Source organism: Canis lupus, chromosome 22 (genome assembly GCF_011100685.1).
Source record: "Canis lupus familiaris isolate Mischka breed German Shepherd chromosome 22, alternate assembly UU_Cfam_GSD_1.0, whole genome shotgun sequence".
Taxonomy (NCBI): Eukaryota; Metazoa; Chordata; class Mammalia; order Carnivora; family Canidae; genus Canis; species Canis lupus.
Genome location: NC_049243.1, coordinates 60615768 through 60640217, shown reverse-complemented (window position 1 = coordinate 60640217; position 24450 = coordinate 60615768). Strand labels below are relative to the sequence as shown.

Genomic DNA, 24450 nt, shown 5'->3' with positions numbered 1-24450 from the left:
AAAGGGATCATTCACAGACAAACACAGAAACGTGAATGTCACTGCTTCCTGTAAATACAAGGTTGCCCTCTTACAGATGTGCAAAGCATCCTTTGGAATTGTCTTCCGGGTCCCCTCACATGTGGGTGTGTAGTCAGGGTCTTCCAGACGCCCTCTTCAACCAGAGACGTGTAGTCTCTCCAAACAGCTGAACGTCACTGGTTGTAGCTACATCCACTGAACATAGACAACACTGACACATTTACAAGACATTTTGAGCAGGGGAAGCAATGTGAAAATCACGAATCTGAGCACTGCCGGGGCCTCCGCAGGTCCCCAGCCCACCCCTCCAAGGCACTTACCCATCCACTCCACAGCCTGGGCCCACACTTACACTCACGGGGAGCTGGTCTTTGAGTCCTTAGGAGAAATGGTTCCTCTTGGTCGAAATCTGCCTCCTGTAATTTCTACTCATTGATTCATGGCTCTCTACACTATCACCCGGAGACCACGAGGACTCTCCACCCCTGCCCAACGGCAGGAGCCTGCAAGCCTGGAGGGCACAGCTGGGCTCCTGCTTCCCAACAATGATCAAGAAAACATTTCAATACTGATCTTAAAAAGGAGAAGATGATGGCGTCACCCACTGGATGGCTGGTTGTTCAGACCACAGGGTCTGTATTAGTCAGTAGGTGCCACATCAATGCTGCATAACAACCTGCCCCCAATTAAGGGCCCCAGACACGTTACCCCCGGCTCACAGTGCGGTGGGCTGACTCTGCTCCACATGCCTCACCGAGAACCAGGCTGGAGGGCAACAGCTGCCCTGGCAGTTCTCCCGCGGGGTCACCAGGAGCAAGAAAGGGCAGCCCACTACAAGCACATCTGAGCATTGGAGCTGCCAGAGCCAGTCCCACAGCCACATGCAAGTCAAAGCAGACAGACCCGTGTCCCGCCCCCTGAAGAGGTGGTGGGAGGGACACTTGTTGGCAAAGAATCTGAATAATCTCACCATGCCATCCTCACAGCCTCTTCTCTTTGTCCACCAAGGACAGCACAGGACACCAAGAAAGCCTTTTTCAAATTCCAGACACCAAAGTCCGACGTTTCTTTGACTTCCACAGACGTAGTTTGCTCTGAGTTTAGTGTATCTTAGCTGCTGGAGACGACCACCTTCCTGCATGCTCTCAATTTATTCAACCATTTCTGCTTCCTTAGAAGGTCAAGGTAGCCAATTTATAGTTTCTTTTTTTTTTTTAAGATTTTTTTTTTATTTATTCATGAGAGACACACAGAGAGAGGCAGAGACACAGACAGAGGGAGAAGCAAAGCAGGCTCCTCGCAGGGAGCCCGATGCGGGACTCGATCCCAGGACGGGGATCACGCCCTGAGCCAAAGGCAGACGCTCAACCGCTGAGCCACCCAGGCATCCCGAATTTATAGTTTCTTTTTTTTTTTTTTTAAGATTTTTTAAAAATTTATTTGTTCATGAGAGACACAGAGAGAGGGGGGCAGAGACACAGGCAGAGGGAGAAGCAGGCTCCAAGCAGGGAGCCTGACACGGGACTCAATCCCGGGTCTCCAGGATCATGCCCTGGGCTGAAGGCAGGTGCTAAACTGCTGAGCCATCCAGGAATCCCTCGAATTTATAGTTTCTTGATCGCACATGTTCTTTTTGAAAATCAGGGAAGTATTCACAAATATCCCATCTTTGGGGGCTTCATTTTCCTGCTGCAGGTCCTCAATTCAGACCAACACGTGCTTTCTACCACTTGCTACTTGAGCACATGTGGAGACAGGTAAGTACCAGGCCCAGGCGAGAGGTCAAACAGGGCATCAGTGAGCCATGGATGTGGCGAACCGCCACAAGGCAGGTAGCATAGTGGGCATGGGGATAGTGTGCGCCCAGGGGTGTGGGCTAGGATCACAGGAGTGGCTCCGAATTAGCTGATGGGCGAGCAGGAGCTCCAGGCAGGGGTGGGGGAGTGGGGTGGGGGTGCAAGGTGGTCCTTGCTTTCCATCTGATTCTGTCTCTGGAGTCCACTGATGGAGTGAGGTGCTCCACTTCCACCTGCCCACTGACCTGCACTGTGGCACCCTCACGGCACCTGTGCAGGCATCACACTCACCTGGCCGCAATGGGCCCGAGCATCTGCATTTCCAACAGCTGTCTGGGCAATGTCTCGTCAGAGACCAGACCCCAAGTATCCAGGCTAGACTGCGGGGAACCAGCAACACCTCCTCCAATGGGCAGTCCTAAAGGAGAGTAACCCACTGATTTCAGCCCCAGAGTTTTTCTTCGGAATCTCTAAAACCCACTCCTGACTCCCTGCTGCAAGAGCCACAGGAACCGCCTGCATATGTGCCTTGTTTATGGTTAATAACAGTTCCCACGTCTCGTAGTCACTCCCAGCCCATTACAGATCCCCACCAACACCCCTTCCACCTGCCTGAGTGGCATTCTTCCTCAAAGGCCTCCACACCCTTCAGGACAGATCTGAAAAAGAACTAAGGATTCATCACCACGGAGAAGCACCCAGGCATGGGGACGGCACCAATGCATCTGGCAGACACTGTGCTGGACAGACTTTAGTTTTGCCAGATGCTCTGGCCACGGCACCAAAAGCCCCTATATTCTGTGCAGAAATGCACACACCTTGTGCCCGGAAAGGACTGCTTTCTTTGACAGGTACATTGGGGGTGTCATGCCACTGTGCTCCAAGGATGTCCTGGGAACAAAGCTTCTTCTTGCTGCTCTGGCCCTTAGCTCCCAGCCTGCTGCCACGCTGAGCCTGTCTCAGCCACACACCACCTTCCCAGGGAGGACTGATGGCTCAAGAGCTGCACGCAGCCTAGATGGTGCAGGTGGCAGCAGGTGGGCCTCACCATGCTCTTCCTTCCACTGCTGTGTCCAGCTCAGTCAGCCCCATCTCCAGAACACATCCAGGATGCCCTGCCCATGCTGCCTGCCCCCTACACACCTGCCACACAGGCCCCAGGGGCTGTCCAATCTGTCCTGGACCAGGCAGTGGCCTCCTGGTCATACAGCAACTCCACCTCCCCAACAAGCAGCCAGAAGAGCCTTAAAAACCACAGCTCTAGAAAGGGGAACCCTCTTGCACTGTTGGTGGGGATGTGAACTGGTGCAGCCACTCTGGAAAACTGTGTGGAGGCTCCTCAAAGAGTTAAAAATAGACCTGCCCTACGACCCAGCAATTGCACTGCTGGGGATTTACCCCAAAGATACAGATGCAGTGAAACGCCAGGACACCTGCACCCCGATGTTTATAGCAGCAATGGCCACAATAGCCAAACTGTGGAAGGAGCCTCGGTGTCCATCGAAAGATGAATGGATAAAGAAGATGTGGTCTATGTATACAATGGAATATTCCTCAGCCATTAGAAACAACAAATACCCACCATTTGCTTCGACGTGGATGGAACTGGAGGGTATTATGCTGAGTGAAGTAAGTCAATCGGAGAAGGACAAACATTGTATGGTCTCATTCATTTGGGGAATATAAAAAATAGTGAAGGGGAATAAAGAGGAAAGGAGAAAAAATGAGTGGGAAATATCAGAAAGGGAGACAGAACATGAGAGACTCTTAACTCTGGGAAATGAACTATGGTAGAAAGGGAGGAGGGCGGGGGGTGGGGGTGACTGGGTGACGGGCACTGAGGGGGGCACTTGATGGATGAGCACTGGGTGTTATTCTATATGTTGGCAAATTGAACACCAATAAAAATAAGTTTATTAAAAACAAAACAAAACAAAAAACCACAGCTCTGCCTACAAGTCTCAGAGGCTCTGATTTCCCAGAGTCTGAGCTGAGGCTGGGGCCATGACCCAACTTCATATCCAACCCGGTGTCAGGGGCTGAATGGTGTCCCTCGCCCCACATTCCATGTGTTGAAGTCCAGCCTCAGGACCTCAGAATGTGACTCTGTTCTGAGATGGGGACTTTAAAGACATAACTAAGACAAAACGAGGTCACCAGGATGGCCCTACTCCTGTATGACCCGGGTCCTTATAAGAGGATCAGACACAGCTACACAGAGGGTGGACCGAGTGAGGACACGCGGAGAAGACGGCCATCTGCACGCTGTAGGAGAGGCCTCAGGAGAGTTCAGCCCTGCCTCATACCGCCAGTCTGCAGACTGTGGGAGAGAAGCTGCTCACCTGTGGGTCCTTACTGCACCGGGGCTGACAGATGTGTGGGCCCGAACCCTCTACTCCCGCTCCCCCAGCCCCAGCCCCCTGGCCTCCGGGCTGTCCCCACCTCACACACCAGGGGCTTCAGACCCCACAGTGCAAATATAAAGAGCCACATTACACGCAGAAGACACTTCCCCAAACTAAATATTACATAAAGAATTCATAGGGTATGTTTGGCATTTCTGGGTTAACTACTTATTTTCACACATTAACCCAAGCAGACACCAAGTCTATAGAACTTTGCGCAAACAGAAGCTGGGTGGGGAGGTGCGGGGCACAGCTCCTCTCTGTGGTCTGCGGGGTCTTGCCCTGCCGTGTCATGGGCTGACTGGTCAGACAATTCACACTGGCTCTAGGTCATGAGGGACAGATGTGGCCATCGGACAGTGTCAGGGACCAATCCCTCAGCATTCCACCCAGTGGATTCTTGGTGACAGCAGCACGCGGTTCTGTCTTCCAGAAGTATTCTGGTGACACAGTCCAGATGTGATGCCCGCCCCAGGGACGGGCCCCTTGCCCTCTGCCCCCCACCAGGTGGCAGCTACAGAGGAGAGGCGAGAGGAGGCTCTTTCCTAGCTGAGGGGTGCTCTGACCCACGGAGAAGGGGGCAGCAAACAGATGGCTCCTCCAGAGAGGCCCTGGGGCAGTGGCAGGGGTAGGGGACGCCACATGCTCACAAACAAGCTGGCCAGCTGAGACCTGCTGGGTGCCAGCAGCAGGCAGTAGGCAGCGTCTTCAACTTTTACTTCCCCTTCATAAACCACTCACCTCCGTTGCTTCTGTGGAGCTTTCCATAAGCTTAATGCAACCTGGAGACTCTCTGGCATGACAGGAATATTCAGGTATATGCGCAGAACAGGGACTGTCCATTATGAGCTCTGCCACTGTCCAGTCCTGCTGCTGACCTAACTGGGCCCTCTGTTTCCACACCTGCAGGATGGGCATGATGGCTAAGCCTCTGAGTGGCCGTACAGATCAAAAGGCACAATATACATAAGACGCTTGTCTTCTATTTAGGGAAAAAGAGTAATAACTAAAGAGATAAAAAAACAAAACAAAACAAAACTCTGTGTTGATACCTATGTAGTAAACACAACTCTTTTCACTAAAAAACAATCTTTTAAAAATCATTTTTTCAGATCTTAAGTTCCGTAGAAGAGCACATGGTTGTGTGACTCATCGGTCTGTTTATATATTCACACCAAGCGAACATCGAAAATAAAAAAGCACGCACCTAACAAGAAGGAGGTAAGTGAATTCTAAGAGTGTCCTACTCCTACTCAAGCAGGGAGAAGCAGGGCCTAAGCCCTTGAGCTGCCCAGGAGAAGTGAGCTGATTTGCCCCCTCATACCTCTTTGCTCTTCTTGTCTCTAGCAATATTCTCTGAGGCAATCCAGAAAAATTGCAACTTCCCCAAGGTGAGGCATCCAATTATGGTCACTGGGCCTGTGAGAGCAATTACTAGAAGACCAACCAGGGGGAGAGTCCTCCTTGCAGGACTGACCAGGGTGCGGGGTCCTCCTCCCAGGACTGACCAGGGGGTGCGGTCCTCCTGCCAGGACTGACCAGGGGGTGGGGTCCTCCTCCCAGGACTTACCAGGGGGGGTGGGTTCCTCCTCCCAGGACTGACTAGGGGAAGAACTGAAGACCACAGGTGTGGGGCAGACCCATCGTGCAGGCTCTGATGCACAACATGAACGTGCCAGTCCTCACTGAGGGCCATTCAGCCTTTCAAATAGGACAGAACTTATATTTTTACTGTCTTGTATGCAGGATGGGCATGATGGCTAAGCCTCCGAGTGGCCATACAGATCAAAAGGCACAATATACATAAGACGGTCCATTGGTCTGGCCCACCTGCCCACCTGGCCGTCCACCCTCATCCATCCATCTATCCACCTTCATCATTATCCACCCACGACAAGAGCTAGGGTCATGCTCAAGATGAAAGGGTGGAGAAGGTGGCATGAGATTTTTAAGATAATTCCCCAAGGTTGACTCGTGGACCAGTGCCATCACCATCACTGGAGACCCGGAAAGTGCAGGTTCTCAGGCTCTGCCCGACTTCCTGAGTCAGAAACCTGGGGCGGGTAGTGGGGGACAGGAGTCTGTGATGATTCCCTCCAGATTCAGAGGCCCTGGCTGGAGGACCAGTGTTCTGAATCCAGCACATGTTTAAACCAACTACAGACCGATCACCTCAAGTGTTTCTGACTTTCTCACCAATTACTGGGAATCTAAAGAAAAAAACAAAATAATGAAAATGCTGGAAAGGGAGACCACACACAGCAGAGGAGCTTTGCCACTGGAAACTGCTCCTGGCTTTGTGATGAATGATCAGTTTCCAGACACATAAACTTCGGTTCTCCTGGTCAGCAGATCCAGGCTCAGGACCACATGACAGCTCCACCCTCCTTGACATGCAGACGCTGAGAAGCAACGCACCAGCCCGAAGGATGCGCAAGGCAGCAGTGTCCAGACCAGCAGACGAAGAGGCCCACCTGTCAGTTCAGGTGGAGCCGTGGAAGGAAACAGATGAGAAGCCTTTGGAAGGTCCCTGAGTGCAAGCCCTCAGCTCTGACCTGGTCCTCAGGGTCGGGCCGCCAGCCCCAAGTCACTACACCAGATGCAGACCTGCATCCTGCCACATGTGCCACGAACCACCCGTGACCCTGGAGGCAGATCGTCTCTGTGACCCCCAGGGAAGAGCGGCTCTGGCACAGATGGGCAGTTCCTAAGGACGCCCGTGGGGTCTGGACCTGGCTGGTGAGTTGGTTGACGCTGACCTACATTCCAGACCCTGCAAGGGAAGGTGTGTGTGCCCCCCGGACAGTGGGTGGCACCGCATCAGTGGTGCAGGATACAGCCCACTCGACGTTCCAGAGCCTGCACGCAGTGGGGCCAGCACACAGCCTGCTGGAAAATGAACATGCGCAGAGGGAGCTGATGGTGTTAATGGGACACAGGCAGGGGTGCTGCCTCTCCCCCGACTAAACAATACCAGGTATTCATCAAGCCGGATGTCTGTTAACCTGGATTTAAAAGAGACTTGGTGAAATCTGCAGCTGTTGGTAGCACAGATGTGACAAAGGACGCACGTTTGGGACTTGCTGCTCAGAGCGAGGCTGTCCTGGTCAACATGAAGCCTCGGCTCGCAGCACGATTCAGGGAGCAGCCATCCTTCCTGCTCTTCGCAGAAGCCTTTTTACAATTCTAAATGCACATGCATCTTTCCGAGCTCACAGAGAAACCTCCATCCCTAAAACCTAGGGAATGACATCACTCTTGGAACGGTTCCTGCTCCGTCATTCTGACTCCAAAGCTGGAGTAGAGGCCTGAAGAGTAGGCATAGCCTCCGGCTCCCCCTGCAGGGCGGGTAGGGGTGCTCCTGTGAGTCTGTGACCCACCGTGCACTTCACCCCACAACACAGGCCATACCCCACACCCGAGCAAAACGCACCCAAGTTCCAGAAAAAGGGAGCTATCTTTCTGAGGATAAGACGCAAATGGCATACAATGGCTTTATTTTCTTTTGACCCATATGTAATAAATCCAGTAGCTTTAATCACAAAAATCACCATTAAACACTGAATGTCCCCCCAAATCTGGTTAGACCATCACACACACAACGATGTTGACCCTGATTTAACCATGGCTCTGCTCTCCAAGCCCCGTGGGGTCTCCCACTGATGAGAGAGAGGGAGGAAGGACACCACGCCTAAGCCCAGCCACGGAATCTAACCTCTCAAGGAAAGTATCATTTAGACGCCGACGAGGTAGTGATGTACAACTAACATCCGGCAACGTCCGGCAAAAAGGTGGCCACTTACTTTTAATGACATACGGCTATTTCCTCTTCATTTCAAGGACAACCAGTGAGTGCAGGTGCCCTGCCTTCCCAGTGCAGCATGGAAACCCAGGGGTGGCCCCTGGAAAGCCAATAGCAGGGCGCTGCCAGCTCAGCGTTTTCTCAGACCTAAAGGGATCCGTTCAAACTGCTCCTCAAACTCATTTTAAGTCATCCTTTAACTGAGACAGAAAATGAACGTCCAGTGATGCTACTCCCCCCTACCCGCACCATGTTCAAGCATTTGTCTTAGGATTTAATATTTGGGGAAGAGAAGAAATATCTGATCCAGATTTTAGCTCCTTGAAGTCAGCTGGTGACAGCCCCAGCGTCCCCACACCGACCCGGCCCTGGAGGCCCCAGGCTCCGATGGGTTCCCCGGTGCCCCGCCCGGGCTCGCGCGGCACCTGCACCTGCCCGGTGCGGTACGTTACCTAGCCCAGCCGACCGTCCGCGGAGCCCCGCCAGCGGCCCGCCAGGTGCCCCTCATGTCTGCTTCCCCTCCACGTTAATGGGGAAGGGCGCGGAGGCTGTCGCACTCCCCACGACCGAACACATGATGTCAGGCTTAGGAACACAAGACCCGCGCCGGCAGCTCCTCCTACCAGTGCGCTTGCAAACCGCGGTCAGCCTCTGCACCATCGCTTCCAGAGCCATCTCTTCATTTCTCAGCCAGAACCTCATCCTCTGACAGAACAAGTGACCCTCTGCAGCGAGCTTCCCTCCGCGGCAGAAGGTGCTTTATGGGTGGGGTCGAGAGAGTGGGGAGGGGGCACGGCCGCGCCTCCCTTCCCGGGATTGGCTCCTGCGCCCCGCCAAGGGGGCGCGCCCTGCGGCAGGGGGGCTGCTGGGCGGAAGCGGAAGCAGCGCGCCAGCCTCGCGTGTCCCCGCAGCCACCCGGGAGCCCTGCGTGTGCACCCCCGCGGCCACCTGGGGGCCCTGCGTGCGCATCCCCGCGGCCACCTGGGGGCCCTGCGTGTGCGCCCCCGCGGCCACCTGGAGGCCCTGCGTGCGCATCCCCGCGGTCACCTGGGGGCCCTGCGTGCGCATCCCCGCGGCCACCTGGGGGCCCTGCGTGTGCACCCCCGCGGCCACCTGGAGGCCCTGCGTGCGCATCCCCGCGGTCACCTGGGGGCCCTGCGTGCGCATCCCCGCGGCCACCTGGGGGCCCTGCGTGTGCACCCCCGCGGCCACCTGGGGGCCCTGCGTGCGCATCCCCGCGGTCACCTGGGGGCCCTGCGTGCGCATCCCCGCGGCCACCTGGGGGCCCTGCGTGTGCACCCCCGCGGTCACCTGAAGGCCCTGCGTGCGCATCCCCGCGGTCACCTGGGGGCCCTGCGTGTGCGCCGCCGCGGCCACCTGGGGGCCCTGCGTGCGCATCCCCGCGGCCACCTGGGGGCCCTGCGTGTGCACCCCCGCGGCCACCTGGGGGCCCTGCGTGCTCATCCCCGCGATCACCTGGGGGCCCTGCGTGCGCGCCCCCGAGGCCACCTGGGGGCCCTGCGTGCTCATCCCCGCGGTCACCTGGGGGCCCTGCGTGCACATCCCCGCGGCCACCTGGGGGCCCTGCGTGCGCATCCCCGCGGTCACCTGGGGGCCCTGCGTGTGCACCCCCGCGGTCACCTGAAGGCCCTGCGTGCGCATCCCCGCGGTCACCTGGGGGCCCTGCGTGTGCGCCGCCGCGGTCACCTGGGGGCCCTGCGTGTGCACCCCCGCGGCCACCTGGGGGCCCTGCGTGCTCATCCCCGCGATCACCTGGGGGCCCTGCGTGCGCGCCCCCGCGGTCACCTGGGGGCCCTGCGTGCTCATCCCCGCGGTCACCTGGGGGCCCTGCGTGCACATCCCCGCGGTCACCTGGGGGCCCTCCGTGCGCGCCCCCGCGGTCACCTGGGGGCCCTGCGTGCGCATCCCCGCGGTCACCTGGGGGCCCTGCGTGTGCACCCCCGCGGTCACCTGGGGACCCTGCGTACGCGCCCCCCGAGGCCACCTGGGGGCCCTGCGTGCACATCCCCGCGGTCACCTGGGGGGGCCCTGCGTGCGCATCCCCGCGGCCAGCTGGGGGCCCCCACAGTACCAACTGTGCTCCCCGCGCAAAGGCACAACCTGCTCCCGGTCCCTAGCAGCGGGGTCTCTGCCTTCCCTGGAGAGGAAGGAGGAGCTGTGGGGGGCGCAAACAGACGGTGAGGTGAGGAGCCACCAACGGGGCACTGAGCCGCGCCCCCCCTTTACCTCCGGCTGCCCTCGGGCAGGTGCAGAGGCCACAGCAGCCGAGAGCGCGCTCCCCACGCCGCCGCATGCTGCCCGCCACCCCAGGCCTCTGGATCCCCGTGGGTCCTGTGGGTCTTTGGGCCCGGGGTGGACGCCAGCTCCCTCAGCCGCGCTGCCCGCCTGGGGTTGCAGGGGCGGGAGGGAAGCGCGCTGCACGCTGGCGCTGGCCGGGCCCTCCGACCTTGCCCTCCGACCTTGCCGTGATTGGCACGAAGCCACCTGGTGCATTTTACACCTCAGGGCCCTGCAGCCGCAGACGCAAGTCGTGGTGCGCGCCATGGCGGCCACACCTGAGGCCTGGGGGAACAGGTGTCCTCCGGGCCCGCATGGGGCCTCTCCTCACCCCGGCTTGCACCTTTTTGTGGTTGGCACTGCAGGTGGCAGGCCCTTCCTTACAGGGGTGTTTCAGGGAGAGGCGCTGGGTCTGTCAATGGTTTGGGAATTCAAGCTGGAAGCGGCGGAGGTTCAAACTGCAGCTCCTGTGAAGATAAGGGCACCAAGCCCAGCCCCAGGAGTAAGCGGACAAGGGCGACACAGCATTGGCCTCGGAGCCGTCATGGGCCTGGGGGGCAAGAAAGATCTGGAAACTCACTATTACAACTTGAAATAAAGGTGAATAGCCACATCTGGAAGGTGCGGGGTAACTGAAATGGAGCTGCTTTTTGCTTTTGTCTTTTCTTCCTTTTCTTTCTTTCTCTCTTCCTTCTCCCGCCTCCTCCCTTATTCTACGGCAGTCCGGATTTACTTGCCTACGTACCTTCACGTCCTTCCTTCAGTCCTTTTCTTCTTCTCTTCTTCTTCGTCTCTTCTTCTTCTGTCTTCTTCTCTTTCTTTCTTTCTTTCTTTCTTTCTTTCTTTCTTTCTTTCCTTCCTTCCTTCTTTCATCAGAACCACCTGCCTACCAGCAGTTTCATATGGTTCAAGTAGAGCCCACTGAACAGAGATGTCCAGCAAGATGCCACCGGGAGCAAACAGTGGGCCTCCCCTTGTCTTGGGCTGCCCGGCCTGAAGCAAACCCTGCGGTGACACACAGACTCCCTCACACCACTTGCCTGGACTTCAAGGCAGAGACCTAAGTGTCTACAGCATAGGCCCCACCCTCCCCAAGTGCAGTGCGCGGCACCCACTTCCCCCTGTCCCAAAGGCAACAACCACCACACTTGTCCTTGGCACCCACACTTTTCTTGGGCCCTAACTGGCCCCCCAGCCACACTCCCTCAACCCTCCGCCCCCTTCCCCAGGCATCTCCACCTCCCCCTCACCTGGTGCAACCCCTTTTTAAGTACACAAGTGTACTCTGGCAGTGCTCAAACTTGAGATGCAATGGAAGCCACAAGGGCTGGTTGACCTCACCACAGCGTTTCCCATCAGGTGGACCTGAGGTGGGGGCAGGAACCTGCATGTCCTACAGGATCCCAGGCAATGCTGACGCTGCTGGTCACCGGCTGAGAGCCACGGTGAGCCTATCCCATCTTTAAATCAAAAACTAAGTGGAGGGGAAGACATACTCCCTGAGCCCTGCTCTCACTCACTCCCATGCCCTTTGTGGTGGGATTCCTCCCGTCACACTCAGCTTCTTCCCTGAACTCCAGGCCTTCCACCCTTGCTCCTGAAGTGCCTCTGGCTGGTGCCATTCCCTGGACTGAGCTGCTCACTCCAGTGGTGCTTCAAGGCTGAGTCTGCAGCCCTCTGTGATGGTTGGCCAGGCCTCAGCACCCAGATGTTTGCTCAAACACTAGGCTGGATGTCATTTTGAGGGTATTTTGTAGATGTGATCAATATGTAAGTCAGCAGACTCTCCCTGGTGTGGGTGGCCTGATCGAATCAGTTGAAGGCTTGATGAGACAAAGACTGACTTCCCCTGAGGAAGGGGGATTTCTGTCTCAACACTGACTTTAGGAAAAAAAAAAAAAAGACTGACTTTAGGCTCGACCTGCAACACATCAGCTCTTCCCCAGGGCTCCACCCTGTACCCACCCTGCAGATTTCAAATTTATCAGCCCCACAGTCATGCGAGCCAGTCACTTAGAATAAATCCCTTTCTCCTTTCCTTCTTCCATCTCTCTCTTTCTTTCTCAATCTCTATCAAACCTTTACTCTCCCTTTAAATTAGGCAAAAATGGTGCTTTCTATAAAAATCGTTTCGTATTTACCCAAGTATAATGATCATGATGATACCACCCAATGTTTACTGGGCACTTATGTTCTAGGGACCCTCCTAATGTCTTTGAACTCATTTAATCTTCACAAAGGGGTGGGCACTATTTTTATCTTGTTTTATAGAATAAGGCACTGAGAGGTTAACTTGCCCAGGGTCACACAACTAGCAAGTGGCAGAGGCAGGATTCAAACTCAGATGCATATAAACACAGACCTAGAAACCAGTTGCTTCAGGGAGTCATTGTCACATCTCAACTGAAATGCCATCCGCAGTCCCTTACAGTAAAGGACAGTTAGGTAGGTAGGATCCCAAGCCAACACTGCACAAGAATCTTGGCCCATGTGTCCCAAGGGCACAGGCCCTGCTTTCTGACGTTATCTTGCCCCTTCCTAGAAAGGAAAAGCAGGACAGGAATGTTTGCCCGCCCCTTGAGGCCCGCCAAGCGCCCAGGTGGGAAGACAACTGTAATGTTACACTTGGATACCAAACACATCCTCTTAGCAACGGTTTACAGGAAAATTAGCCATGAAAGGAGGTGAGAAACCAGGAGCCCTGGGAGCCTGCCCTCCTGAGACAGGTGGGGCTCTCTAGGGGGCGAGGGGTGGGGAACGTGCTGCGGCTGAAAGTCACCACAGCCACCACGCAAAGCGTCCTGCGTGGCCCTGCCCCACATGGTGGGGGCAGCCTGGGGAAGGGGGACTCGGAAGAATGCTCTGAAGAAATTCACATCACAACACTAACAGCCTTGCTCTGGAGCTGAGGGGTCCCGCAGGTGCATTCGGAGTGTGGCCACACACCACTCCTGAACAGCCGCCCCACCCCGCTCCCGGGCAGGGTGGGCTGAGCGAGGCAGGCAGGACCCCTGCCCTTGAGGCAGTGACACTCTGCCTGGGGCCGGCCATGAACAAGGACACATCCCTATGGCCCATCCCGGCCTGGGGTGAACATGCTGGTGAATGAGGTGCATCCAAGGGCACCATCCCCCAGGGAACTTATGGGCCAATGTATGACAAAGTCAAGACACGGACAGCCCCTGTCCCGGCAAGGTGCTCTGGTGCACCCACACCAGTGTTCATAGACACAGATGTTTGTAGCAGTGGAGGGCAGAGGGGAGGGGAGAGTAAGGGGAAGGGGGAGGAGAAGGGAGGAGGGGAGGAGGAGGAGCACAGGGGAGAAGGGAGAGGAGAATGAGTATGGGGAGGGGAGGGAAGGGAGGGGGAGTGGAGGAGGTGGAAGGGAAGAGATGGGGCGGGGAAGGGAGGGAGGGGGAAGGGAAGGGGTGGCAGGGAGGGGAGGGGGTAAGGGAGGGGACGGGAGGGCAGGCTGAAAGCAGCCAAGCTGCCTGCAGTGAAGGAATAACTGGGGGGTTTCCTGGTTGCCTCACAAACCACAGGGCCAGTGAACTACAGCAGCAAGGTGCAAATACAGGAAATAGGACTCCATTTGTACCAAATTCAGAAACAGGCAAAACTGAGCTGCTGGCTACAGAGACACACAGGGTGGCCCCCTGCAAGCCCCAGCAGGGGGCTGCAGATGCAGGTGGCTTTCCCTGGACTCCATGGGGAACAGGGTGCTGGAAATGCCCGCCAGCCACAGGATTCAGAGGAAGAAGGAGCTGTGGAAACCTTAGGGTCCCCCCGCCCCAGCCCACCCACCCCCAGAGGAGCCACCAGGAGGGACTTCATGGTTGGGTGGGTGGGGGGAAGGGCAGGGGACTGCAGTCCTCAGGATGGGGTCAGCCTGCACCCCAGCACCTGGCCTGCCCCAAAGCCTTGTTTGGGGATGATCACCTGCCAGCCACCTTTCCTAGAACCCTGGGCCAAACACAGGCCAGAAGAGGCAGGATCTCACAGGGGGGCTGTGAGGGTGCCCCACACCTGCAGTCGGGCCACAGGAGATGCCCCTCACACCGGTCAGAATGGCTTCCATCAAGAAGACAAGAGATAGCGAGTGTCAGCGAGGCCGCGGAGAAAGGGAGGCCCTAGAGCACGGCTGCTGGGAATGCATGCGGGTGCAGCCACTCTGGAAAACAGGACGAGCAGCCTCAGAAAGTTAGTGAAACAATCACATAATCCAGCAATTTTACTTCTGGGAACACAGCTAGAGAAAGGAAACACAGAACCCAGAGGTACCTGGGCAGTGCGCCCAGAGGTCCTGCCTGTCCGTCTCTGCTTTGGCAGTGCTTGGACAGATCAGGCCCAGAGACACTCTCCGACCAGGCTCCCACTAGCCTCCCTGGGACCAGCGTGCACCCTATTCTGAGTTCAGCTTCTGATTTCCAGTCACCCAGGAGCTTCCAGACTCTCAGAATTATTCCCCTCAGGTGGAGGCCACCATCAACCGCCTCGTCCACGTCACCTGCGGGTTCCCACACCTCCCTCTCCCTGGCCTCCTATTTCTACTGCAAGACCAGGCTCTGGAGGGCATGGGACACTTGTTCTAAGAGCTGGGGGGGGGGGGGGAGGGAGCTGTGCCAGGATGAATGGGGTCAAACGCAGGATGCTGTGGAAGGCACCCCGGTTCTGGAGAAGAGGTGGAACCAGGCCTTGTGGGTCTGCCCGCCCTGGGTGCTGCCCGCACAGACCCCGTCCATCTCTGTGATGCATCAAGAACACGGGCAACCCCGGCTCAGCTTCACAGGCTGGGCTGGGCACGCATCTCTTTGAGAGGCTGACCCTCGAACACGACTAGGAGCCTCTGGAGCCCTGCAGCCTTCAGGGCCTCTGATGTCCCCCTGGTGCCTGGACTTGTGCCTGAGCCTCTCCCTGTAGCCACAGGGCAGCTTTTTAACCACCTGGGCCCACTCCCAGCTGTGGATCACGTGGAGACCCTAAAGCTACCTATAGCACAAAAGGGGTACCTGCACCCCAAGTTCATAGCAGCATAAAGCACAACAGTCCAGACCCGGTAACAGCCTACAGCCAGCCGACGATGGAGCGGATAAAGATGCGCCCTGCACACCCAGTGGGCTGTCACTCAGCCATACGAAGCACACCCTGGCCCTGGTGACACCGCGGTGGCCTGAAGGACAAGTGCCTCCGACGTCACTTGTAGGCGGAATCTGGAAGCCCTGAACTCCTGGAAACAGAGTATACGCTGGCTTCCAGGTGCTGGGCAGATGCTGGAGCAGATGAGTGACCCTGGGGGTCACACTATGGTTCACAGCACAGTTCCATCCTGGAAAACCGTTAGGAAGTAGATCATAAGTGTTCTCGGTGAACGTGTGATGCACTAAAGTATTAGCTAAGCTCATGTGCTGATTGTTCCAAAGTCCACGCCCAGATGAAATCATCATGTTGCATACCTTCCACTCACCTGGAAGGTGTCCACTGGGTCTCAGCACAGCATTGAGGGAGCAGCACCTGGGTGAGGCTGTAACACAGGGCGGCTGCCCAGAAAGGGTCGGAGCCCCACTGCCGAGGTCTACACGGGTGAGCAGGCAGGGAGGCACCAGGGGTAGGCAGCCACTATGTGGGGTCAGCTGGTGGGGGGGCCACAGCAGAGGGCCTGGCCGACCAGTACACGTGGGCCCCCCAAGGCAGTGCAGATGGGACTTGGGAGACAGCCCAGCAGGTCAGTCCACCTGCCCATGTGCTTCCCTGCCCTGCCTCCATGGGGAGACTCTGGAGGGAAGGGGTGGGTGGGGAGCAGCAGGATCTGGTGCCTGGGGTGGGGGAGAGGAGGGGAAGAGGGGGAGGTGATGGATGCCCATGTGCAGGCCAGTGGGACAGAGCCCAGGGGACACAGCTGCAGCTTGTTAGTGACCACACGGGACAGACAATCTGGGGATCCGAATAAAGCATCACCAAGGCCCTGCTGTTCTGTCCAGGGAGGGACCAGGATGCTGGGAGGGCAGGTGCCCCAGAGGACAGCCTGTGAGAAGGCAGCCTGCGCCCTGCTCTGACCATTCCCTGGGCCAGTGAAGAGCCCAGTTCCCTGGGGATGAGGGCTAGACGTGGCCACAGGGTCATTGTGTAAGACCGTTGTGAGTTCTGAGACGAGACACAGAAACCAGTGTGTCTGTGTCAGTCATGACATTGATTCCCACGAGAGCAGGGCTGGGATGCATGTCGGGTAAGGCACCAGGGAAATCTCACCACAGTCACCCAGGTCCACGAATCATCACCAGTGACTGGGGCAAGGACCCTGTGACATAGGACTGACCTTCTGGAAGGTCCTAACTGGACAATAAAGCTGCTGAGTGGCGCTGCTGGGTGGGTACAGGTGCAGGACAGTGTTACCACGGGAGCCTCCTTGGGTGACCCCCTGACTCCCTAACTTGGCTGGTTCTGAGGACAGGAGGGTCCCACTGCAGACACGCAGGGTGGGGGCGTGGGGTGTGGGCAGCTGGAGACCACAGGGCCAGCCCCACCTGCCCGCTGAGAGGGCCTGGGGCGCTGGCTTCGTCGGGTCCCATTATTCTGGGTGTGTCACCAGGCTCTGGTCCAGCCCTGCACCCCCAAGCCGTGCATCTTGAGCACATCTTTTGGGGGTGTCAGCCAGTGCATCGCCTCATGGGCCAGACCAGCCCCCCTCCCCCATGGCAGCAAGATTCACGCAGAAAGCAGGCTCCTTCAGGCTCAGACCACTCAGGTGGCCATAAGGAAGCAGGGCCTGGGGGCTGAGAGCTTGGAGCTCTCACAGCCACGGAGGCTGGAAGCCCAGCAGGGAGGCACCCGCGGTCAGGTTCCGTAAGGAGCCCCATTCAGGGCCTTCCCGCTGTGTCCTATAGGGGGGCAGGCGACAGAGGCTCTGGGGTCTGTTTCCAGGGTTCCACCCCACGACCTAGTGCCTCCGAGAGACCCCGTCTCCTTGGGGGTTAGGATCCAGCACGTGGATGCGGAACACATGGGCCTCTGTACGTTTTATTCTAATGATGATGACACAGTGACACGGTGACACAAAATCCGTTCCTTCCTTTGATTTACGACTTCCAGCCACATTCCGTGTCAAACACCTAAGGGACTAGATCTTCAGAAGCGCCATCAGTCGTGTCCCCTGGGGAAGAGCTGGGGGCAGGGGCGACCTCGAGATTGCCAGAAGACCCCATGGTAGGGACACTGGGAGACTCGGGCTCCTCGGCGGGGGGGGGGATGGGAGAGGACAGAGAGAACCGTATGTAGGAGAGCCCGTGGGCCTCGTCATTGTGACTCGAGGGGCCACAGGCTCCGAGGGGGCCCGCACCCGAGCTGCTGCCAGGGCACTGGCCACTCAAGCCTGTAAGGGACTGAGAGAGCACTGGAGAGAGCAGAGTGATGGCCGTCCTTGTCCTCGTCCTCAGAAACTGTGGATGTGTCACCTTACACGGACCAAAGGACTGGCACCGCATGACTAACGGAGGATCTTGAGACCGGGAGATTGTCTGGGGTTACTGGGTGGGCCCAGCGCTCCCCAGGGGCCCCACGGTTGCAGGGGTCGGGGCACTGCCAACTGCACCTTGCAATCTGATGACCTCAAAGTACTTTCATGCTTGGCCTCCCAGAGGGCAGGTCAGTGGCTTTGCATGGGTGAAAGCAAGCCAGGATATGGGGTGAAGAAACTAGAGTCTTGACCTGTCTCCACACACTCGACCCCTCACACCTCCTGATTTCTTTAACATGAGCTGCCCACCAGCTACCTTATTGCCCTGGCCCAGTCTCTTCGATGCGGGGAACGGGGCTGATCAGGACCCGTGTCGCGTTAATCACCAGTGAGCCTTTTGTGAGGCCCTGCTAGCCTCTGCTCCGGAGGTGAAGGTGCCCCTGGGAGTCCTCCTTGGGAGAAGCTCATCCCGCGTCTGGCCAAGGTGGCCTCTGTCTGGCTATGTACATCGAGCCATTCGGCTCCCCAGGGACAGAGCCCTGGCCCCGCACCGAGGAGCCGCAGCCCTGCTGCAGGTCGAGGTGGTGCTCTTGGTCAGCAGCACGGCTCGGGCCGGGGGGAAACAAAAGGGGCGCGCTGCGGCCGCGGAAGCTGCACGATATGGGGCCAGAGCCCGGGGACTTGTCCCGGAGCCTCCAGAAGGAGGCAGCCCCGCCCACACTGTGGTGTGGACTCTGACCTCCCAGACTGCGGGAGGACGAGGATAATAAGCGTGTGGTGCCCACGCCACAGCTTGTGGCCATGTGTGACAGCAGCAACGGGACAGTGATGAAGCCATGCACAGAGCCCCTTGGAGGGGAGCCGCGCCGCTGCCAGGTCCCTGGGGCCCCGAAAAGGGCCAACGAGCACACAGAGGCCCCTTAGGAATCTGCAGCGTTCGAGTCCACACGCATCTGCCGTCCGAGACACGTGCAAATACGGATGCTGTTCACCTACCACCAGGTGGACGTTTGCGACCATTTAGGAAACCCAGTGAATGCCTGTCCCTTCCTAATATTTTAAATTCAGTTTCCCAGCCTTGCCGAGGAGCACCAGGGCAACATCGGCCAACACAGGGAAGCGAGGAAGCTCCTCCCAGCTAGTCACCTTCTCGATGTCCTGCCAGCAGAAGGACGTTGTTGCTGGCAACGCAAGGAAAGAGCAGGAAGGAAGCGAACCCACGGACGCGCAGGGAATGTCTTCAGCCACTGTAGCCGGAGGAGACAACGGCCCACTTCCTTCACCCCGTTTCCTTCCATTGTTCCGAGCGCCCCCCTCAGAAAGTCCCACAGGACAGCATCCCATCTCGATGGCCGCAGAGGAGGGGTGGTCCAGGGAGGAGGCCCTGGCGGTGGTGGGGCTGCGCCAGGAGCAGGAGCACATGCTCCTCCCGGAGCCACTTGCTGTCCCAGCACAAATGGTGCTCTGACACCAGACGGCAGATGCCACCACACCGCCTCCACCGGAGGGCTCCCAGTAGTGCTGCTCCAGGTCCCCCTGCATGTGGGGAGGCCGGATGATCGGCACCATGACCTGCAGGGGACCTGCAAGCCCTGAGGTGCCGACGTGGTCGCGTGCGGGTGAGGCACAGGCTCCCCTGAGGCACAAGCTGTGAACCGTGTGAACACAGGAGGCAGCAGGTGGGCTGTACCCTGGTGTAGGGCACATAGGTGGCAGGAGCGAGAGAGGAGGACGACTGGTTGGGGGAAGGTGAGTGGGGACAGGACCAGGCCGCAGGATGCTCAGTGCATGTGTCCGCTAGTCAAGACTCTATTCCCATCATCCAAACCAACACTCATCTGGGAGCTGCTGTGCAGGCACCTGGACATGTGGCTAATCAACACCTGCAACCAGGTGGCTCTGAGGAAAGCAGATCACCCTCCATGATGTGGTGGGCCATGTCCAATCAGCCGAAGGCCCCAAGAACAGGGGAAAAAACCAGGTTTCCCCAAGGACAGGGAATTCTGCCTCAAGACTGCAACATAAAAACCCTGCCTGCATCTCCGCCTGCCCTGCATGTTCCAGACTTGCCAGGCCCACCATTGCATGGCTGATTCCTTGAAACAAACTACAAATGGATGTAGATTTACATGTGCACACCTCCTGGGGGTTCCATCTCTCCAAGAACCCTGACTGAGACAGGCCTGGTCATGGGACCCAGGAACAAGCTGGCATCTGGGGAAGATCAGTGGTGAGGGCACCCGGCACACGAGGAGCAGCTGCTGAATGTGAAGAAACTTCAGGAAAACCTCAACCAACTTGTTTTCTAATGTTTTCCCTTTGTGTCTACGCAGCACTGATGGTAACATGCAGGTTTACAAAGTGAAAAGGCCTGTTCAAGTACAAAATAAAAACTCTAAGCAATAGGAAAAAACCGAGTTTGCACTCACCACAGCAGCACATGTACGGAGACCAGAATGACCCAGAGAAAAGAGCATGGCCCCAGGTGAGGCGACACCGCATTCAGGAATGTACCTACAGCGTGAACCATATCCTGCCTCACGGATGAGAAATGAAACATCGACAACCGCAAAGATGCGTGTGGCCTGGGGACGGACAGGTTACCGAGACTGTCCAGCCAGAGAATGAGCAGCGTTCAGTGCGTCAATGGGCCTGCGCCCCCACCTGCACGGTGAGATCAGCCAGACCTTCCAGGTCCTACACCACCTCGGTTCTTCATATGTAAAGAGCAAAGCCCCTACAATTTACAGGCATCGTAAGTAAAGCGCTGCTGATTCACGGATACAAGTGTTAGCTCCGTTTCTGAAAACACCATGTCCTCTAAGAATAAAAGCACCAGGGACCCGGGCAGTACATGGCCCCCCATCGGTAAGCAAGCAGGGGCCTGGGAGCAAACACTTCCATCTGCACCATTCTGCAAGAGCGCCAGGGCCGCATACCCATGTAGCACTCTATTTACCCACCACGTTTCCTTCTCTGGGGGGTCACCCTGTGAATAAGGTTTCATACCCAACCTCACAAAGCCATATGCCTGGGGGTATGAGTCCAGGAACAGCAGGGCTGTGCTGCCTGTAGGGCTCTAAGGTCAGGTCAGCAGGAACACATACTACCTCTGCAGTTCACACCAAGGGACGACGGGGACCAGAGCCTCTGGTGTGACCACAAATGGATCAGGCTACGCCAGAGCAGAAAAAACCCAGAGATGCTACATAAATGCATAAAATTTTTTTACATAGTGGACTAGTAAAAGATTTAAGGAAAACGATATGTGGTGTGTCCTATTCCGATGGATGTTTGCTGAGGTCAGATGAATGCAAGTGTGAGATGTTAGGCAAAAGGTCTGAAAAGACAGGCCCAGAACACTCGGGACACAGGGTTCACCCGGGACCAGGGGCACACGTGGACAAAGCTTCACCCAGACCAGGGACACACGTGGACACAGGCTTCACCCGGGACCAGGGATATACGTGGACACAGGGTTCACCCGGGACCAGGGATACATGTGGGACATAGGCTTCACCTGGACCAGGGACACAGGTGGACACAGGCTTCACCCCAGAAGGTGCCCTCTCATTTCTAGTGGCAGCACTTGTGGGCTAACAGAATGCACAGGCAGCAGGACATGCAGTATATGACGTGGCTGGGCTGCGTCCATGAGCAGATACAGCAGCCCAAAGATGGAGAGGAGGCTATGAGCTGCCTTGGGGACACCAGCCTGTTCAGACCCTGGCCCCTGTGACCATGTGGGCCAAGTGCTTGTGATCACTACCATCAGATTCACTGTGAGTGTCACAAACATGTCAGGAGCCCAATACACAGAGAAAGGACATTTCAGAATGGCATCACGACTTAGTTCTGGAGGATGAGTTTCCACGCACCCTGTATCTTCAGACCATGTATCTTGATGGGCAGCATTGAGAACATGGCCCTCGGACAGAAGAAATGTAGGCTAAGAATATTGAGTATCTTCAGAAAGGCAAATGCTTAAAGCTAACTCACAGTTGACCCCACACCCCCTCGCACCACCTGACCACAGGCTCAGGTCCTAAGTACAGGGCCGCGGTTCCCCAGAGCCGAGCAGAGATTCCCGACTCTCCTGGCGGCCCCGTGGGCACAGAGCCATGCCACACACCCACAGCCCGGATTTGGTTATTTTGCCTCCTTGGTAATGACACCTCCCGGGAAGGAGAAATAAATCAATATACTGTAATATCTGGACTTTATTCCTACATTTCAAATGCTTTCTAAGAAACTGAGTAAAAGTGGAGAAAAACTAATGTTGGCTTCAGTTTCTCTGAGGCTCAGCACAACATCTAAACTCAGTTCTGGCAACCGGAGCTCATTTTATTTTCCAATGTGTCTGGGGACTTCCTGGATATATAATTTTTCTTTTTTTTTTATTAAGATTTTATTTATTTATTTAGAGAGAAAGAGAGCGCTCAAGTGAGAGAAAGGGAGTGCACATACACAAGCAGCGGGGCATGTGTGGGGGACGGGCGGAAGGCGAGGCAGATGCAGAGTCCCCGCTGAGCACACAGCAAGGCTCATCCCAAAATCTCAGGGTCCAAGTCAAGAGTCAGCTGCTTAGCCAACGGAGCCACTCATGCACCCAGATTTGTACATTTAGAGGCCCACAGGGTCAGGATGGGTGTCTGCAGCCACATCCCAATAGGGCGCCCCTGACCATGGGCCTTCAGGGGGCCAGGCACATCTCCCAGGCTGGACACTCCAGAGAGCCGGGTGGTGACGGGACACCCCCACCCCACCATCCAGGAGTCTTCCTGGCCATGCAGTTCAGAGTGTGGGTTCCAGGGTTAACTGGGGTTCAGACCCTCACCTGTCCACTGACCAGGTGGGTGACCTGGGGGATGTTACTCAGTTTCCCCATCTGTACAATGGGGCCCATGGTGCCTACGTCACTGGGTTTTTGGAAGATGAAGTGTAAATAAGTAACGAGAACAGTGCCTGACAGGCGGTCAGCGCTCAGTAAACGTGAGCATGCCGTAACGGTCGGTTTTACTGACTGTAAAACCCAGGGTGAGCCCCAGAAAGAGCCCACAACAACAAACCTATGGACTGTGTCCCCGCGTTTCAGAGCTGTGACTTCCCACGGGGGTCCGTGGGGACCCAGCAAAGCCTCCCACTCCTGACCATGAGACCCAGGACAGACCTAAGTCTTGCTGTTCCCGCTTTGCCATGCACCCTTATCCGTTTACCCGCCATGCACTGGAGCCATGCACGGGGATACAACACCAGCAGTGGACAGACCCTCACCTTCCTGGTGCTTTCCTGCTCAGGAAGGTCAGCTGGCCTGTGTCGGCTGGGCCAAGGCCCCAGTTCCCTGCCTGTTCTTGCACCTCGGGCAGCTTTGATGTGGCCCCCCTCTCCGCCCTGAGAGGCCCGGGTCCTGGCCACCTCAGGGTTAGTCCCCCCTGACTTCTGAGACCGCGCCCCTCACTGGGCCAAGTCAGCTTGCAGATTACAGCGGGGAAACTGGGATGGTACAACACAGGACTGTTGTCCTCCTTAAAGAGCAAACCAGCAAGTATGACCATCTGCTGCTTGCAGAGCAGAGCACCCAGCCCGGCAAGGAGCACACAGAACATAGTGAAGACCCCTCAGCATGGTTCTCCCCACATGCCACCAGCCCCCGAAGAATGGAGGCTCTCGGGTGGTCACTTCGCAGGACATGCCAAGGCTCTGCCCAAGGAAAGTGATCATTCAGGGGGGTCACCTTCTGTTCAGCCCTGAGGACACTTGAGTCAGCAGGGGAAGGAGGTAAAATAGGACAGAAAATAAAAGTGGTAGCAATACCTTTTCTCTTCTTAAAAAGTTTATTTAAATTCAATTAATTATCATATAGCATACTATTGGTTTCAGAGGTAGAAGTCAGTGATTCACCAGTTGTGTATAACACCCGGTGCTCATCCCATCACCTGCCCTCCTTCATGCCTGTCACCCAGTTACCTTGTCCCCCCACCCTCCTCCCCTCCAGCGAACCTCAGTGTGTCCTATGATTAAGAGTCTCTTATGGTTGCCTCCCTCTCTGACTTGGTCTTATTTTATTTTTTCTTCCCTTCTCCTATGTTCATCTGTTTTGTTTCTTAAATTCCATATATGAGTGAAATCACATAGTTGTTTCTCTGATTGACTTTATTTCACTCAGCATAATATCCTCTAGTTCCATTCACGGCATTGTAAATGGTAAGATATCATCCTCTCTGATGGCTGAGGAATATTCCATGCATACATAGACCACAGCTTCTTTATCCACTCATCTTTCGATGGACACCGAGGCTCCTTCCACAGTTTGGCTATCGTGGCCATTGCTGCTATAAACATCGGGGTACAGGTGTCACGGCGTTTCATTTCATCTGTATCTTTGGGGTAAATCCCCAGCGGTGCAATTGCTGGGTCGTAGGGCAGGTCTATTTTTGACTCTTTGAGGAACCTCCACACAGTTTTCCAGAGTGGCTGCACCAGTTCACATTCCCACCAACAGTGCAAGAGGGTTCCCTTTTCTCCGCATCCTCTCCCACATTTGTGGTTTCCTGCATTGTTAATTTTAACTATTCACACGGGTGTGAGGTGGTATCTCATTGTGGTTTTGATTTGTATTTCCCTGATGGCCAGTGATGTGGAGCATTTTCTCATGTGCATGTTGGCCATGTCTAGGTC

The 24450-nt window shown here is 56.4% G+C and overlaps 1 protein-coding gene across 7 annotated transcripts in view; it reads right to left on the bottom strand.

Annotated features, from left to right (window-relative positions):
- Positions 1 to 24450, bottom strand: part of MCF2L (MCF.2 cell line derived transforming sequence like) — a 129737-nt gene that overhangs the window by 87599 nt on the left and 17688 nt on the right. For 2 of the 7 annotated variants that reach the window (XM_038570092.1, XM_038570099.1), the window contains exon 1: positions 8648 to 8893. The exons of 4 other annotated variants lie outside the window; for them this stretch is intronic. In XM_038570092.1, coding sequence (XP_038426020.1) covers positions 8648 to 8726 — 79 coding nt within the window. In that variant the 5' untranslated portion in view covers positions 8727 to 8893. Of the gene's footprint in view, positions 1 to 8476; positions 8894 to 24450 lie in introns of those variants that run through there. One more of the 7 variants, XM_038570097.1, reaches the window with a different exon arrangement.